Source organism: Alligator mississippiensis, chromosome 11 (assembly GCF_030867095.1).
Source record: "Alligator mississippiensis isolate rAllMis1 chromosome 11, rAllMis1, whole genome shotgun sequence".
NCBI classification, from domain to species: Eukaryota; Metazoa; Chordata; order Crocodylia; family Alligatoridae; genus Alligator; species Alligator mississippiensis.
In genome coordinates, this window is record NC_081834.1 from 56,038,558 (window position 1) to 56,057,463 (window position 18,906).

At 51.5% G+C, this 18,906-nt stretch overlaps 1 protein-coding gene across 15 annotated transcripts in view; it reads left to right on the top strand.

The window, feature by feature from the left end:
• The window catches only part of LOC109283977 (butyrophilin subfamily 3 member A2), a 51,191-nt gene that overhangs the window by 6,770 nt on the left and 25,515 nt on the right, over positions 1–18,906 (top strand). For all 15 annotated transcript variants that reach the window (XM_059715155.1, XM_059715146.1, XM_059715157.1 and 12 more), the window contains 3 exons: positions 3,330–3,446; positions 6,693–7,040; positions 14,743–15,024. In XM_059715155.1, coding sequence (XP_059571138.1) covers positions 3,330–3,446; positions 6,693–7,040; positions 14,743–15,024 — 747 coding nt within the window. The remainder of the gene's footprint in view (positions 1–3,329; positions 3,447–6,692; positions 7,041–14,742; positions 15,025–18,906) is intronic.

The following is an 18,906-nucleotide window of genomic DNA, read 5'->3' on the forward strand; positions in this document are numbered from 1 at the left end:
TGCTCCACAATGACCCTCTGGCAGGCACTCTCTATAGACCTCTAGTGGGTCTGGGCCCACCAGGTCCCAGAAAGTAATGTAGAACTCCTTGGGCAGGATGTTTGCCCCAGGAGTCTTTCCATTCTAAAAACTGTGCAGTGTTGTGTTGATCTCTTCCAACATCCACTCCTGCACCCACTTCTGACCCTTCTCCTCTCCAAGGATCTGCATGAGCTTTTGCAGGAATTCCTGCATGACCCCTGGGTCCTCTGGGTGCACAGTGTTGAGCTCTGGGTAGAATGCCACCACCATCTCCAGCATCCCCTTACTTGACCAGTGCTCTACCCCCGCTCTGCCTGCCAGGTTGGTAATTGCTTTCTTCTTGGTTTCCTTCATCTTGCTAAAATAAGCAGACTTCTCCTCCCCCTCCTCCACCCAGGGGGCCTGGGCCAGGAAGACCTTCCTGATCCCTGTACCAGGCCCTGATCAGGGTTTTCACCTCTCACATGGTCTCCCTCACATCCCAACCCCAAGGTGCCTGCTTGTGTAGGCTCTGCAACTTGTGGTTTAGGCCAGTGTTTCTCTACCAGTATGCCATGGAACAAAAGTGTGCTGTCAGAAATGAATAGGTGCACCAAAGAATTTTGCCACAGCAATGAGCTACAGGGAGCTATGATAGGTATGAGGATGGGGAATGCTTAACAGGTATGCCACAGAAAACTTTTATTAATGTAAGTGTACTTTGGGCTGGAAAAGGCTAGGAAACACTGGTTTAGATATTGATGTTGCTTTCTGGACTCAGATTCACTTCCTTCCAGCCTTTCCCCATGCCCTCTCCCTGATCAGTTGTGGGTCAAACTCTACCAGAAAAGGAACAAATGGGAAATCAGTGTGAAAAGCACTAGGGCAACATCAGTTTCTTTTGCATGGAGGACGAAGAGATCCTCTGTGTGATCTGCACAGAGTCCCAGGCTCACCGCAGACATGCAGTGCTTTCCATCAAGGAGGCTGCTGGTCATTAGAAGGTAGGAAAAAACATTGATCTAGGCAAATCTAATGAGGGACAAGTGGTCTGTGGAAAGAATGATACAACACACCCAAGTATATGAATTGGCATCAGGGGCCAAGCCCAATGTGAGCAAAAGCACCTACCTAGTGTTGGGTGAACTCAGGGACCTGACAGCCCATTTGCTCCTTTCCTGGTCTCAACCTCTGTTCCTTAATCTTCTCCATCATGTTTCTCAGTTGAGTGTTGGGTCAGAAGCTCCCTCTGGAGCCCTGCTTTGCACCTGGGACAAGAGAAGGCATCACCTGGGACATGGGCACATTTCCTCACAGTGTTGGGTGATGCAGGCTTGGCAGAAGGTGTGCCCCCACTCTCTGGTCACTGGCTCCATCAGGAGCTTGGGGCAGATGGACAGCTGTCCTACTCCTCCATGTCTCATCCTGGAGCTTTGCAGGCTATGCTGCTGTCTTATGCTGACTTTTTTTCACCATACTTTGGCTTGGGTTGATACTGAGGAGTGGCTTCCTGAATGTATCATCCAATTTCCAGTAAACTGACCAGCTTCTTGGAATAAAGAGGAGGGGCCAAGAGGGGAAAGGGGAAAGTAAATGAAAGAATATTAACAAGTAGAGGAAAAAGAATGGGAGAGAAGGAGGGAAGTAGAATAAGAAAAGAGAGGAGAAAGGTCAGGGAAGGCAGAATGGACAGAGCCAGGAGAGGAGAGATTAAACAATACTGGCCTGCATTCATACATGAAATAGCCAGGGGTGAAAAAATGCACTCCCAGATTTCTTTCCATTGTGGTAACTAGGGCTGTGCAAAATTTCGCCGCCAGTTTTGTTTCAACACTATTTCGATGCATTTCAAGGTTGAAACAGCAAAAACAAAATGAGACAGATATTGTTGAAACAGCCTTGAAACAAAACGAGGCAAGTAAAAATGTTTCGTCGTTCCAACGCTGTTTCGACATTTCACCCATAGGCTATAATGGGGCAAGACAAAACTGCCTATAACTTTGTTATTTCTGGCTTAAGTTGAATGAAACTTGCAGGAATGGTAGCCACTTCCAAGAGCATTAAGTCTGCCTAGCTTCAAGAAGATAGGTGCAGGGGGTTCAGGGAAACTTCACTCCCAGGTTTTGAAAGCAGAACTTGTGTCATGTGTATGTGTTAAGCCACAGTGGGGTCAAAACTGCAGGCATGTTAGCCCTTGTGGAGGCCACAAAACTGCCAGCTGTTAAGGAGATCGGTGCAGGATGGTTCTGGGGCCCTGCACCCCTAGCTGCTGACAAGAAAAACTCGTGACATGGGTGCTTGTACAACTGACTGTCTCTGTCTTGGGGTAGTTGATTGTCTGTATTGATTCTTTCCTCTCCTTAGTCTGTGGTTTTGTAGGTGTTAATCCTTGCTCATTAGCTCATTATCTAGTAGCTAGTAGTGTATTGAGCTGATCCCTGAGTGAATCAAGATTGATTAAAACACAGTAGTTAGCTGGCATAACGAGTTAATGAGCAAGAATTAACATATACAAAATCACAGACTAAGGAGAGGAAAAATCAATACAGAGCCGGGAATTGCTTCTGTCCCAAGACAGAGACAGTCAGTTGCACAAGCACCCATGTCATGAGTTTTGTCTGTCAGCAGCTAGCGGTGCAGGGCCCCAGAACCCCTGCACCAATCTCCTTGACAGCTGGCAGTCTTTGTGGTCACAGCAGGGCCTAGCAGCCAGGCCTGCAGTAGTTTCTCCACCCCTGTGCCCCAAGACAGACAGTTGCACAAGCACCCATGTCACGAGTTTTGCCTGTCAACAGCTAGAGGTGCAGGGCCCCAGAACCCAGAACCCCTGCACCGATCTTCTTGACAGCTGGCAGGCTTCATGGCCTCAGCTGGGGTTAGCAGGCCTGCAGCTTTCACCCTGCTGTGCTTTAACACCCTCAGTGTCACCCATGTCACGAGTTTTGCTTGTCTGCAGATTGAGGTACAGTTTCCCAAAAACCTCTGCAGGGAGTAGCATGCCAGGAGTTTTGACCCCACTGTGACTTAACACATACACCTGACATGAGTTTTGCTTTCAAAATTTTGGGGTGCAGTTCCCTGAACTCCTTGCACCTATTTCCATGAAACTTGGCAAACTTCCTGCCCCCGGATGGGGCTACCATTCTGGCAAGTTTAATCCAGATCAAGACAGGAATAACAAACTTATAGGCAGTTTTGTCCTTCCCCATTATATCCTATGTGTGAAATGTTGAAACAGTTTCACCGTTTCGACCCTTTCTGCTGATCTGGCACCGTGGTCGCAGTCCTGTACATACTTATGTTGGTTTATGTGTTTCCCTGTCGCCTAGGCCACATCGCCATGGAGAGAGGGGTTTCCTCATTCCCCCTTGGCCCCATAGTGAGCCTCTCTCTGCCCAGTTGCATCACTCTCCTGGTTTCACTCCAGATTCACCAGCTGATGGCAGGTAGGTGCCTGTGTTTCCACGTGGTATTTACTGCTGTTCTCACACTGAGGTCTGCTGCCCTGTGACACTTTGTACAGCAGAGATGTGACCATGTCACCCCCTTCCACAACTGCCCCCATGGGATCCAGGGCCACCCCAGGGCAGTCATTGAACGCCTCTCCCCCCACCCCCCATGAACCCCTCCCTGCAGGCCTGTTTCTGCCCAGGTGCTGGACTTACTTGCTGCCTCACTTCACCCTCCCTCCCTGAACCAGCCCACTGCCAGCTGCTTCCCTCCCCTTCCAGCCTTGCATCCACTGCTCTGTAGAGACCTTGCCATTTGGCACTTACTGCCACTGGGCTGTGGGCTGTCTCACTGGCCTGGCTCACTGTCTTTGATGTACCTGTTCAGTCAGTCATTTATTCCACCCCTCTGAACAGTCTCTGTCCTCTGAAATGTAACTGTCAGCTTGTCTGGACTGAGACATCTCTTCATCTCCATGGGCAAAGGCAGGGGTGGGCAAAATATGGCCAGTGGGCTGGTTCCAGCCTGCCAGGCATTTTAATTTGGCCACCAGTGCCCACCAAGGAATTGTGCCCTGCCCAGCCCTTCCAACCATGAGGGTGGGAGCTAGCTGCCCACGTGTACACCCCCCGCAACATACCCTATTGCACCTCGCTCCCATTGCTCTTGGGCTGAAGGGCCCGGCTTGGCCAGAACACAGCTTCCAGGCAGGGCTTCTGTTGCTGCTGCTGCTGTTACTGCAGCCCCCAAGGATCTGCTCTGCTTACCCAGTCTCCTGCTGGCTCCAGGCACCAGGCACCAGGTAGGGAAGCAGTGAGGGGCAGGGGCAGGCTACAGCTGGGCAGCATGTGAGTTTGAGGTGTCGTGGTGGGTGTGGGAACCCCTCCAGGCTCCTTCCATGGCACACAACCCCATGGGTGTTTGGCAGCAGCAGCAGGCAGTGTTCAGGGCTCTGGTACCCAGCATGGCGCAGCTCCAGCCAGCACTACACATCACAGCAAGGGGCACAGCCTCCACTGGGTAGTCTGTATCACAGGCACTCCCTGCACTTGCAGCATGGGAGGGAAGCCCCAAGTGCTGGAGCTGGCTTCCCTCCCTGCCCCCATGGGAAGGTGCCCAGGGTTTATCTCCTCTGCAGTGCAGCCCTGGTGGGGAGAGCAGGGCATCTCCTATGTCTGATGAATGAATGCGGGAAGTGCTGGCAATACAGGTGACCCAGCAAAGGCTGCGCCCCTTGTAGGTTGCCAACTGTATAGGATTGGCCAGGAGTCTACCAGAATCGGCACTGGTGATTATTGAAAGCAGTCCAGGAGATTGATATTGTGAATGGTTTGAACAGTACAATTAATTCATTAATTACTAGAGGTGTACTGATGTATCTGTCCCATATTGGATCAGCACTGATATAAGGAAAATTGATAGTATTGGCAATTGGCTTTTTTTGGCTGAAGTGCTTGATAATGTCCCTAATAAATGCCCTGTGCATGCACACAGCCACAGTGCAGCACACAGGCAGCCAGAAGCACAGCCCAGCAGCATGGAGAACGGTCAGGTCCAGCAGGTAAGTCTGTTGTGAGGGGAGGGCATGGGGGGAATGCATATTGAGGCCCCAGCAGTGAGGGAGGGAGTGGGGCTGGGGCTGCACCCCAGGGTGGGGCATGGGTTGGAGCCATGAGTGGCTCGAGAAGTGGGGAATTATCCTGCCACTGCATGCACCCTGGGAAGGCATGGGGGGCGTGTGCTCCTGGATCTATGCATGGGGTGAGGGTGAACTGCTATTGAGGGCTGGGGCCAGGGATGGAGCTGGGCTTTTGGCAGGGGAGTTGGGCTGGGGCTGCACTTTGGGTGGGTGGAGGCAGTGCTGGGAGTGGTGAATTTTGAGGTGGCTGCAGGTCCCCCCCATCATAGCCCTCCTCCCAGCACTTCTGCTGCCTGCCCCAAGCATAGCCCAGCCCAGCCCTGCACTGGGAAGAGCCCAGCACCAGCTTGGCACCAGCCTTCAGTGACAGCCCACCCTGACCCTCATATAGATCCAGAATCATAGGCCCCCGACCCTCCTGGGGTGTGTGCAGCAGCAGGAGCCACGCTGTGCACCCCACAGACAAGCCACTCATGGCTCTGTCCTGCACTCTGCCCCGGCTGTACAGTGTCTGCTCCTGCCCCTGCCCCAGCCCCACTCCCTCCCTCACATCAGGGGCCTTGGTCTTCGCCTCCTGCCCCTTCCCTCCCCACCCTTTTCCCCTCAACAAACTCACCAACTGGATGCTTCTCTCCAAGCTGTCCGGCTGCATATTGGCAATCGGATCACTGTCGGCCGATACGGCTCATTAAAAGTTGGCCATGGTAATAGCCCAAAAAATCTCTATCAGTGCACCCCTATTAATGATATTACATCATGTTGGAAAACAAAAATCTCCTGGAATAGCTTCAGTCAGAATTGGCAACCCTAGCCCCTTTCCATGATGTGCAGCATGGCCCAGAGTTGCACCCCATTGGGCACCAGCACCCAGAGCACTCCTGCCCGTTGCTGCTGCGCCATGTGTGGAGTGTGTTGTGGGAGGTCCTCACACCTCCCCACACTTCCTCACTCCTCACAAACCCAGCATACCCACACCCTGCCCCTACGATCCCCCACATATACACAACTTTCAACATACGCTATGCCTTCCACACACAGCCACACCTCTCACAACCCGCACCTGCCCCCGCACACCCCCACAATATAGAAGCCTAATCATTTATTTTTTCAGTTATTATGCAATCACCTCTATATACACTATTCACACACAAATCATGACAAAAATATTTTTTGTAGTAAAGTTAAAATAGATGTTTGACTTTTAGTGTATGATTTGGCTTTTTTTCTGATTCTAAAATGGCAACCCCCCCTCCCAAAAGGGGTATTTCTGGGGGGGCAAGGGGAGGCATTTCTGGTGGAAAAGGTCAGAGGTTAGAGGTGGAACTTCCAGTCCCAAGATGATGATGGGGGGCAGGGCTACCCATGTGGCCCTGCACAGCTCAGCAAACCTCATTAAGTGGCCCTCCAACTGAAATAATTGCCTGCCCCTGGGCTAAGGTATGGCTTGAATCCCCAGCCCTGCTCCTCCTCTATGACATACCTGGGGAAAGTGGGAGGTGCATAGGTCCTCAGGCTCCTGGGGATGCAGGTTTGCCCTTGTCCACCCACTGCACTGATGCTGTTCTTGACTCTTCCTTTCTCTGGTGTCCTGCATTGCTCCCAGCCCAGTTCAGAGTGACTGGACCAGCCCAGCCCATCATCGTCTCTGTGGGAGAAGCTGCTGTCCTCCCCTGCTGCCTCTCCCCCCGTATGAATGCTGAGGACATGGAGGTGCGGTGGTTCCGGTCCTGGTTCTCTCCCTACGTGCACTTGTACCGACATAGACGGGATCAGTATGCACAGCAGATGCCTGAATATCAAAGGAGGACTTGGCTCATAAAGGATGACATCACCAGTGGGAGCGTCTTCCTGATAATATGCAGTGTCCGACCTTCTGACCACGGGCAGTACAAGTGCTCTTTCCAGTCTGGTAGCTCCTATGAAGAAGCTCTGTTGGACCTGCAGGTGACAGGTCAGTGCCTCTGCTGTTTGGACCCACTCAGAGTGTATTGAATGGGACTGTCGGGCTCAGGTGAAGGTGACAGGAACTCACTTGTCTTTTCTCAGCTACTAGTACCTTCAATTTAGGTGCCTGCAGTGCTGACAGAGGTGGTGTAGATAGCAGAGCCCGGTGCTGGAGTGAGGGCTGTGCTCAGCATGGGAGAATGGAGGTGGGGGGATTAACATAGTCTTATTTGCCGCAGCAGTTGCTCACCTAGGAGCTTACCTGGCAGGGGTGGAGGCTCCAGCCTTGTGAAGAGGAGACTGGAGTACCTTCATGGCCTCACTCCCTTGCACCTCTTTCTCCCCACCCCTTGCCTGAAACACTGCTGCTGCCAGGGGATGTCTTTGCATGGCGCCCAGCTCTGAGATGAAACAGCTCACAGTTGCTGCTGAGCTGTATGCTGAATGACACTAGAAAAGCCTCAATTTGGTGGGTGCTGCAAGAGGGTTAACCCTGTGGCTACTTGGCCAGGCAGACATCCCTTCCACCCAGCAATGGTGTCTTCTATGAGGAAGGAGGGGCAGGGGAAGAATGAGGGGTCTCCTGCCCCCCTGCTGCTATTCTGGCCCCCACCTGCCTCTGTTCTGATGCCCCGCAACATCTTGGTAAAGTAACCAGGGCCAGATGACCAGGGCAGGAGCCTCAAGTTCAGACTGAGTGTTGGTATCTGTTTCCTGAGAGCAGACTGGGAGGATTTTCCTTGTGTTTCCTGTCCTTGGGGTAGCCTGTGTGCTGTCTTGGAGGGCTGAGGAGGGAGAAGGCTGGGGCAGAAAATGTCAGTTGTACAGAAGTTGTAATCGCTTTATCACTGCGGAAAAAGAAAGATGTAAATTAGACAATATGAGCCGAGATGAGCACAGGAGCTGTTCATTGCAATTGATGCAGAAGCAGTAACATTTCTAACCTGAACCTGGCTTGGAGAGTTTCTCTGCAGCTTCCAACCTGTTTCCAGACCCTTTTGCAAGAAGGCTGGAGCACTCTGTGCTCTGTACCACATCTAAATAACCATGTTCTAATTCAAGCGCTATCAGCCATGCATTGGACAGTTTCCTCATCCCATGAATCATAACAAGGGGATTTGCGTCTCTGGCAGGAATGGCATATGATGAGAAGCCATGTGTGTGATGAGCTCAGCTGACCCAAGCAATGAAGTGTGAGATCCCCTCAGTCTGGTCTGTAACCATGGCCCCAGGCTCCTCTCCCAAAGTCAGACATACCTTGTTGACAAATAGTTATCCTGGAGGCAAGAATTTGCTGGGGAGGGAAGTATCTTCCATTGAACAAACTGCCCAGTTGGAATAAAGTTAAACAAGCTTTCAAATGCAAGGCTTCCTTCATCAGGTCTGAGGAGGGAAGCAAGCATGCACAGGAAGTGTAAATCAGGTAGATTATAACGTGTCAAAAATTGTGATAGTGTTTGTAGCTCTTGGTTCTTAGAGTTACACTAAGAACACCCTAATTTACCTGATTCCTAAATTTCCTCTTACACACCGTAGGTATTTATGGCCCCCGACTCCTGACATTTGGGGGTGGTCTTGATCTCCCAGCAATCAATTTATTTTCTTCTGCTGACTGTTTGTCAGCTGTGGCTGGGAATTTCTCCTCTCTCTTTTCACAGTTCTACTCTTGGCTCTTTACTTTGCTTCTTGTATGAGATGATCTTGTCAGGCACTTACAACAACAGGCATGTTCATCGTAGGGCACAGGTCTTCAAGTGCTGACACCACATAGAGGGGAGGAGAGCAACTGCTGAGATGGATGGAGCAGGGCTCCTGTCTCAGAGCTACTTTCAGTTTGTGTTGCCCTCTGCGGGTTTTTCTGGTTCAACTGAGAACACTGCTGAGAACAACAGTCCTCCTTTTTTTGTCAGTTGTGAGGAAGATATGTGGGGACAGGACAAAAAAGGGTTTGTGCCTCCTCAGAGAGATGGCTGCTTTTGGGGAACGGAGCAGGCCATGGATCCTAGACTTGACACTGCTCCCAATGGGGCAGAAGTTCTGCACTGCACTGTTCTCTACCCATTTAATCCAATTGCTAGTAGAGGGATTTTCAGTCAGGTGCCAAGGCATCCTGGCATGTGCGACTGGTGCCGCCTTAGTCAAGCGGGGCACATGCCCCCCCCCCAGCAACTGGTTCCTGCCCAGCAGGGGGTGATCCCTGCTGCTTCCAGCTGCCCTGTGATGCATAGGGGCCTCTTCCACAAGCCCCCTGAAGCCCTGAGGCTGCTGCAGGAACTGGTGAGTCCCGGGTTTGGGGTTTGTTTGTTTTTCCTTTTTAAAGGGCCAGAGCTATGTCTGACAGGGCAGACATGGGGGGGGGAGGGGCTCATGCAGAGCCCCCCATGCAGCACGGGGCAGTGGAGGGCAGTGGGGATTGCTCCCACCCCCTCCAGGCAGAAGCCGGTGAGTGGTGCTTTTGTCAAAAAGCCAGGAGCTGGGGCCGGGCGGGGCAGCCATTGAGGGCAATGGATGGATGGGGCCTGTGTGATTTGGAGATTTGGCTGATTCAGCAGCAGCCGAATCTCCAAATCAGATTCGGCTGAATCAATTCAGGACAGTGATTTGAATCACTGAATCAAATTAATGTCCCCCAAATCGGCTGAATCCGAAGTGAATACTAGCCACTTTGCACAGCCCTACTGCTGAATAGAGTGGAAGAATCATTTTCTGCGATTTGCAAATGAAGTTCCTGTTAATACAATCCAGGATGCTACTGGCATTTTTCTGCAACAGGAGTACACTGTTGGCTCATTCAATTCATGGTCCACCATAACTCCCAGGTCCTTCTTTGCACTATGAGTTCCTAGCCAGTCGCTCCCCAGTCTGTATTTGTACATGCACTTATTCTGTCCCAAGTGCACAGCTTTGCACTTGTCCTTGTTGAATCTCATTTCATTGATTGTGGACCATTTCTCCAGTCTATCCTGGTCATTCTGGATCCTAGCCCTGCCTTCCAGGGTGTCCACAGTTCCACCCAACTTGGTGTCATTGCAGATTTTTAAGTGTGCACTCAGTCCCATCAGCTGAAGTATTTTGATCAACACCAGACAAACATTTGCTCCCTGCTAGACTTTGAACCACTGAAGACTACTTATTAGGCACATCGACACGTAACACTTTAATTCACATTAGCTTAAGTTAAAGCACTTTAAAGGCACATCTCTACATTTGTGCCCCTTAAAGCACATTAAAAATGGTGAATTTAAGCTATTTGAGCATTTTTATACATGCAAGTGCTGCAGTTGTATAAGCGATGAAATGCGCATCATCACACAGAAAATGGCAGCGGCACACTTTTGAACTAAAACACATCAATAGTGTTTTAGTTCAAAAGTGCACTGCCATTATTTTCTGCATGCTGACACACATTTTACTGCTTATACAACTGCACAGGTGCAATGCAGTGCACTTCAGATGGCTTGCACAGCAGTCTTGTTTAATTGAGTCTGGTCTGACCCTCTGGATCTCCAGAGTATCAGGGGACAAAAAGGTACGTGTATAAATGCCCTTCATGCCTAAATTTGGCCCCTGAAAATGCAGGCATCAAATTTAGGTGCAAATAGTTCAAGTGACTGGAGGCACTGTGTGTGTGGACTAACTTGGGACTAGCTTTAGTCCCAAGTCAGTTCACACCCAGCATTAGTACTTTAATGTCTGTACTTGTCTGCCTAAACCTGCTGAATGTGCATTAAGCTAATGCACATTAAATTTAGGTGTTCTCAAATGCACGTGTAGACATGCTCACTGAGTACATTGATCCCACCAATTACATATCTACCTAACATTATTTTCATCTAGTCTGTATTTCCTTAGCTTATTAATTAGGATGTTGTAGGAGACAATGTCAAAAGCCTTGATAAAGCAAGGTATACTATGCCCACTGCTCTCACCTTATCCACAGAGCCTGTCATTTTATTATAGATAGAGATCAGATTGGTTAGGCATGACTTGCTCTTGGTGATCCCATGCTGACTGTTTCTGATCACCGTGTTCTCCTCTAGATCAGGGGTTTTCAACCGGGGGGTACACTTACCCCTGGGGGTACTTGGGATGGCCTCAGGGGGTACTCAGCAGTGGGTACTGCTGCCGTCACCAGCACTTACACTGCTGCTGTGCTGCCAGCACTTCTGCTGCCCGCATGGCACCAGTACTCTTGCCGACTGGTCACTGGTACGCTTGCTGCTTGTCTGGCTGCTGGAGACTATGTGGGCCTGGGAGGATATTCCTCCCTGGAGAGGACCCATTAGCTGGGTTTTGACTATGGCTCCCCAAGAGGAGGCTTCCTTAGGGACAGGGGAGGAGTCTTTGTAACCGAGCCCTGGCAGTCGCTGTAGCTCAGATGCCCCCTAGGGTACAGTTCCCACCTAATCCTTGTACCCCAGGTAGACCTTGGGCAGATGCCCACACTAGGGCCCCAGGGTTCTGTTACACATGTGGGAAATATGGGCACATGGCCCAGGAGTGTACACAGCCAGATAACCCAGAGTTGGTATTCCAATAACTAAAGCACGGTAGGAGGTGGGAAATGGGGAAGGGGCAGAGCAAGGGAGTTGGCTCTGCCCCAGAACCAGCCAGACTCCCGAGCATTACCCTCTGAGTGCCCTACCAAAAGGATTAGTGGGTCCCTGAGTGAAAGTCCACATGGCCCTGAATGGTCACACATGCCAAGCTATTCTAGACAGCGGGTTCCAGGTTACCATACTATTTAAATCCTTTTATGATGAGCATTTGAAGCACTTACCTCTGCTTCCCCTTACGGGGCTGGGACCCTGTGGCTTGGGTCAGGAGCAGTATCCCTACAGGGGTTACATGAATATAAGAATAAAATTCCATGCTCCAATAGCTGGAGTGGGGTGGAGAAAGAAGTATTGACCATTGCTCTAGTGTGCCCTGACCTGGGGTGGATGAAGGGGGCCTCCATCATTGTAGGGACAAACTCCAGCCTCCTCCAGGTTCTTGCTCAGTATCACAAGCAGCAAGCTGGCCCAAATTACCAACAGCTGTTAAAGATGCATGCTTTGTGCTCAAAGGCTTATGACTGGTGGAAACACGGAGGAAAGTGGGTTCTGGATGCATTACTTTTCTCTGGGATGGAACCTCAGCAGGGCCCTGTGCAGATCCAGTGGGCATTGCCCACTGTGTGTAGATGGGTGGAAGGGGGGGAAAGGAACAAACTGGTGGTATTGGAGACTCCCACCAGAAAGGGGAACCCCTGGGCATTGAAGGTCCTGGAATGGGTAACTGAGACACAAGGGGTTGATCAAAAAGTGATGACTGTGATAGTGGTCAACCTGACTATGGGATATATTGTAGTCCACCCAGGACAAAAGGTGGCTGACATGGGGGAAGGCGAAGTGGTGACCCACGAGGTGGGAGGCAGCCCCCTTCCTGTTGACCCTCAATGTTTTTGTGGAAGGAAGACCTGAGGGAGAAGCTCAAGGCTGGATCCTGTTTCTTCCCTATGCCTGACTGGGATGTGAGAGGGGCAAAGGGGGTGGAGCACCACATCCACCTCAGTGATCCCTGACCCTTCTAAGAAAAGTCCCCCTTGTAGAGAAGGAGGTGACGCGCCATCTACAAGAACTCATGGACCAGCAAATCATCACAGAGTCTAAGAGCCCTTATGCCTCTCCCATCAACAGAACAACGGCCAGCTCTGTATGTGCATTGACTACTGTGCATTGAACGCTTGTACCATCACTGACCAGTTCACCATCCCACGAGTACAGGCGGCTTTGGACTATTTAGTAGGGAGCAAGTGGTTTTTGGTACTCGACCTCCACAGTAGCTACTACCAAATGCTTCTGTGAGAGAAGGACAAGGAAAAAGGTGCTTTTGTCTCCCCCCTTGGGTTTTATCAGTTTAAGCGGATGCCCTGAGGCATATCAGGGGCTACCACCGGCTTCCAACGACTAACGGAGGAGGTAGTTGGGGATATGCACATGACCCAAGTATTAGTTTATTTAGATAATATTATTGTCTTTGGTAGGACAATAAAAAAATGCTTACCTGGCAGGGGAAATGCCATGACCACTAAGGTGGTTTTCCTAGTTGCAGGGGAAAACCACTTCCTTGGCAGGGGATAGTACCTTGACTAAGGTAAGGCATAGTCTCCCACTTCCTCTTCCAGTAGGAAGATCTTGGCTGTATGCCCATTTTATGGAACCAGGAGACTCCTCCCTAGGTTGCTCCTGTGGCCATATGGCTGAGGTCAAGCAAAATTCGGGGGCATCTGAACCCCAAGCCTCCGGACTTGGGCCTGCATGTAGGAAGCCTGCCAAAGGGTTTGGAAGCATCCAAGACCTAGGTGGGGTGGGGGGTGGGGAAGGGGGGATGTTTGCTGGTAGTAGGGCCACATAGGGTTCTTGAATGACTCATGGATTTGGAATAGATTTGGCTTACCTAATGCAGAGATAATTTATTTAAGGCACTAGCCTGCTTTTGTTATGGTTTGCTACCAATGGACCACTTTGTGATTATCAGGGAAGGAAAGAAGTCACAGAGTGACAGAGAGGCATGTTAAGAAATCCTGCCAGGGGGCGGGGACATGGGACATAGAGGGACTAGTGTCCATGACCCAAAGGGAGAGAGCGAGAAGGGCTGGAGCCCAGCAGCTGCAGTACAGTGTGTTGGACCTGCCCAAGAGTGGGCCAGCTGGAGGAAAGGAGCCAAGGCTGGGAAGGCTAAAACCCCAACAAGGGTGTGCAGGCCTGAGAAGGCCTGAAATAACTGGTCACACCTGCAAGGTATGGAAATGGCTGTAGGGGTGGCCAGAGACCACAAACATACTTCTTAAGGCACCTGTTGTCAGGAGACACTGAGAGAGCATGATAGACTGAACAAGGGGTTCCCTCTACCCAGGCCTTGGGCAGCCTCCCATTTTTTTCTTTTTCAAACAAAATGAAAGGCATGGCAGGTCAGGGAGAGGGAAGGACTCAAGGAACCAGAGGAGGCAGGACTGTGGTGGTCATCAGAGGGTGCTACTCGACCCCACCGTGCCACAAGGAGGTGTGATTAGGGAACCAGCCCTGGCTGCTGACCATGGTGGGGGCAGCACAAATATGGTAGCAACTGTGGTACTGGACTGGCCACTAAAGCACTGTGATGCAGTACAGCAAATTACCTTCCATTAGACACTGCTGCCACCCAAACTGCTGGGGTGTGTGCTTGTATAGACCTGTGTACAGAAGGGCATAGTCACGCTGGAGCAGCTACAGGAGGGTCTGGAGTGCCAGGTTGAGCATGGATCTGGTTTCTCTATGGTGGGAGGAGGTGAAGGGCTGAGGGGACCTGCCTGGGACTGAGGAGGCAGATGCAGGACTTGTGGTGCTACAAACTGAGTGTATGTCACCCAGTGCTCCCACCCTGTCCAGAACACACGAAACCTTTGCCTTAGAGTATGTGCTTGGGCAACTGGTGCCTCCTGAGTTTTGGAGGGGCACCCACAGAAGCCAGTGGTGGGGACGGAGCTAGCGAGCACCCACAGACATGTTGGCAGTGTCGGTGGTAGGGACAGCCCTGTCACGGGGGGCACATGTCCCCCCATCCCTCCCTACACGTCACCTATGAGCATGTGTCATGGTGCAGTGTGTTGCTCAGATAGACGCTGGTGTGACAGACTATACGTCACCCAGCTGGAGCTAATGCCAGTTCTTTCTGCTCTTCTCTAGCTATGGGCTCTGGCCCCCACATCTCTGCTGATGGCTACCAGGATGGAGGGATACAGGTTGGGTGTCGATCAGCTGGATGGTACCCAGAGCCCAAGGCTCACTGGAGAGATCACCGTGGGCAGCTTTTACCAACAACCTTTGAGGAAATCTCCATGGATACCGACGGACTGTTTCACACAGAGATTTCTATTATTATCATGGAAGAGTCTAACCGGAAAGTGACCTGTTGTGTCAGAAACCCACTCCTCAACCAGGAGAAAACAGCAACAGTTGATATTGCAGGTCAGTGCCTTGCACGCTGCAAGCAGGACATGGATGTGGGGAGGGGTTGTCACTGCTGGGCTCACGTGTCTGACATCTACTGAGCCCTTTCCCCGGGCAGCACAAGACCCCATCTGGTCTGCTCTCAGCAGGGCTTATGGTAACACAGGAGTTTGCAGTAACACCGACATCAGGACTCAGGTCAAGCTCCTTGTGGCTAGGTCAAGAGCTGGGCCTGGGGGAGCACAGGCTGGGGTCAAGCAGTAACTCTTGCTCAATGTTTGCAGAAATGACTGAGGATTGGGGGTGCCTCACCTTTGGGTACCCACCTGAGACACCTGGTAGATCCTGGCATTCAAAGACAGGTGCTCAGCACATCACTACTCTGTGACTTTCTCAGGCTGAGTGTCCAGAGTCACTAGCCAGTAAAGTTGTTGTATGGGACTGCACACAGACTAGACTGTCCACAGCCACCTCCACCCTCCCCTGCTGCATGTGTGCGCTCTGACATATAGTTTCACAGTGCAAACAGGGTCTCTTAGGTGCACAAGGATATAAGGGGTGAAGTTCCTTGGGTGTACATTAACATTTTGGTCACTCGTGCAAGGGCCCCATAATTCTCAGTTTCTAGTTAGAGAGTGTTGCTCTTCTGCTCAGGTTCAGACCAATCACCATGTTTCAGGTCAGGAAAGAATTTCCCCCTGTGATATCATTGCTACAAAGCAGGGTGGGGAGGGGTTGCCTTCCTCTGTAGTCAGTGGGAGAGCGGGAGGTGGAGGGCAAGGTCTTTTTCCTTGGTTCTTTAAGTGCATGTAACAAACTTACAGTGGCAGGACACTGACAGTGCCTTGTCCCCTACTTGTCTTGTGCCAGGTTAGAGTGTTCTTGGTGTCCTTGGGCTATGCGCCTTTTACCCCTGTGTAGACAAAACAGGGGCCCTAAATTGAAGTGGTGGGTTTTAAAAAAACACCGCTTCAATCTAGGGCTGATTAAACAGTGGTATCCCACCCCATACTGGTGAACAAGTTAAGAGGCTGTGACTTGGATGACTACACAGTCCGGTGGGTGGCGAATTGGCTAGAGGGTCGCACCCAGAGAGTCGTGGTGGATGGGTCGGTTTCGACCTGGAAGGGTGTGGGCAGTGGGGTCCCACAGGGCTCAGTCCTTGGACCAATACTCTTCAATGTCTTCATCAGCGACTTGGATGTGGGAGTGAAATGTACTCTGTCCAAGTTTGCAGATGACACAAAGCTATGGGGAGAAGTGGACACGCCGGAGGGCAGGGAACAGCTGCAGGCAGACCTGGACAGGTTGGACAAGTGGGCAGAAAACAACAGAATGCAGTTCAACAAGGAGAATTGCAAAGTGCTGCACCTAGGGAGGAAAAATGTCCAGCACACCTACAGCCTAGGGAATGACCTGCTGGGTGGCACGGAAGTGGAAAGGGATCTTGGAGTCCTAGTGGACTCCAAGATGAACATGAGCCGGCAGTGTGACGAAGCCATCAGAAAAGCCAATGGCACTTTATCATGCATCAGCAGATGCATGACGAATAAGTCCAAGGAGGTGATACTTCCCCTCTATCGGGCGCTGGTCAGACCGCAGTTGGAGTACTGCGTGCAATTCTGGGTGCCGCAATTCAAGAGGGATGCGGATAACCTGGAGAGGGCCCAGAGAAGGGCAACTCGTATGGTTAAGGGCCTGCAGACCAAGCCCTACGAGGAGAGACTAGAGAAACTGGACCTTTTCAGCCTCCGCAAGAGAAGGTTGAGAGGCGACCTTGTGGCTGCCTATAAGTTCATCACGGGGGCACAGAAGGGAATTGGTGAGTATTTATTCACCAAGGCGCCCCCGGGGGTTACAAGAAATAATGGCCACAAGCTAGCAGAGAGCAGATTTAGACTGGACATTAGGAAGAACTTCTTCACAGTTCAAGTGGCCAAGGTCTGGAACGGGCTCCCAAGGGAGGTGGTGCTCTCCCCTACCCTGGGGGTCTTCAAGAGGAGGTTAGATGAGTATCTAGCTGGGGTCATCTAGACCCAGCACTCTTTCCTGCTTATGCAGGGGGTCAGACTCCATGATCTATTGAGGTTCCTTCCGACCCTAACATCTATGAATCTATGAAACCCCCCCTGTCATGCACACACCCTGCTGACTTACCTGCCTCTGCAGCAGGGAGGGGAGAGTGAGCTGCTGGGGAGCGGAGCGGTGCCTGGGCTGTGGGGAGGTAGAGAGGGGTTGGTGCTTCCCTCTGTGGCAGAAACGCCCCCTGCATCAGGCAGCACCTGCCCTCAGGCACCCAGCTTAGGCAGGCCCAGGGGTACTGCAGCCACAGAGGAAAGTACCAGGCCCCCGCGCAGATCAGGCAGGCAGGCTCTGGGAGGAGAGGGGGAGATCAGGCTTGCCACTTTTCTTGGGCAAAGCTGCTTTCCTGGGCTGCTGCCAGGCTTCCTGCAGAGCTCCTGAGTTGCACAGAGCCCGGTGCTTCATTGTGCAACTGTAGGGGCAGCAAACCAAAACTCCTTGAAGGAGTTTTAGTTTGCTGTGCCCCAAGTCAGTTCTAGTCAGACAGCAAAATCCCACCACTCACGCAGGTTTCTAACCTGTGTACAGGACCTCCACCTGACACAGGAGGTACACGGTCCCACTAGGGGGAATGCAATACTGGATCTGGTATTGGCAACGGGGGATGACATGGTAGGGGACCTCCAGATCGGTAGCCATCTGGGGGACAGTGATCACCTAATAATAGAATTCAACATAAGACGTCAAGTGGGTAAGGTAACTAGTAGGGTGAAAGTGCGAGACTTTAGGAAAGCTGATTTCAATTAACTCAGGCAATTAGTCAAGGACGCACTGCAGAGTAGGAGTTTTGAAGGGATGGGAGCCCAAGAAGGGTGGCTGTGCCTAAAGGAAACGATCCTTCAGGCACAAAGCAAGACGATCCCCGAGCGAGGCAAAAGAGGGAAAGGGGCCAGGAGGCTTCCATGGCTGACCAGAGAAATCCAGGGCAGCCTAAGGGCCAAAAGGGGAGCACATAAAAAGTGGAAACAGGGTGAGATCACTAAAGATGAATATACCTCCTCTGCTCGTGCTTGTAGGGAGGCAGTTAGACGGGCCAAAGCTACCATGGAGCTGAGGATGGCAACCCAAGTAAAAGACAACAAGAAATTGTTTTTTAGATATATTGGGAGTAAAAGGAAGGCCCAGGGAGGAATAGGACCCCTGCTAAATGGGCAGAAGCAATTGGTGATGGACAGAGGGAACAAGGCTGAACTCCTCAACGAGTTCTTTGCCTCAGTGTTCCTAAGCGAGAGGCACGACAAGTCTCTCACTGGGGTTGTAGAGAGGCAGCAGCAAGGTGTCAGACTGCCATACGTAGATCCTGAGATGGTGCAGAGTCACTTGGAAGAACTGGATGCCTTTAAGTCGGCAGGCCCGGATGAGCTCCATCTGAGGGTGCTGAAGGCACTGGCCGACATCATTGCAGAGCCACTGGCGGGAATATTCAAACGCTCGTGGCGCACGGGCCAAGTCCCGGAGGACTGGAAAAGGGCTAACGTGGTCCCCATTTTCAAAAAGGGAAAGAAGGAGGACCCGGGCAACTACAGGCCAGTCAGTCTCACCTCCACCCTTGGCAAAGTCTTTGAAAAAATTATCAAGGCTCACATTTGTGAGAGCCCAGCAGGGCAAATTATGGTGAGGGGAAACCAGCATGGGTTTGTGGCGGGCAGATCGTGCCTGACCAATCTAGTCTCTTTCTATGACCAGGTTACGAAACGCCTGGACACAGGAGGAGGGGTGGATGTCGTATACTTAGACTTCAGGAAGGCCTTCGATACGGTATCCCACCCCATACTGGTGAACAAGTTAAGAGGCGGTGATGTGGATGACTACGCAGTC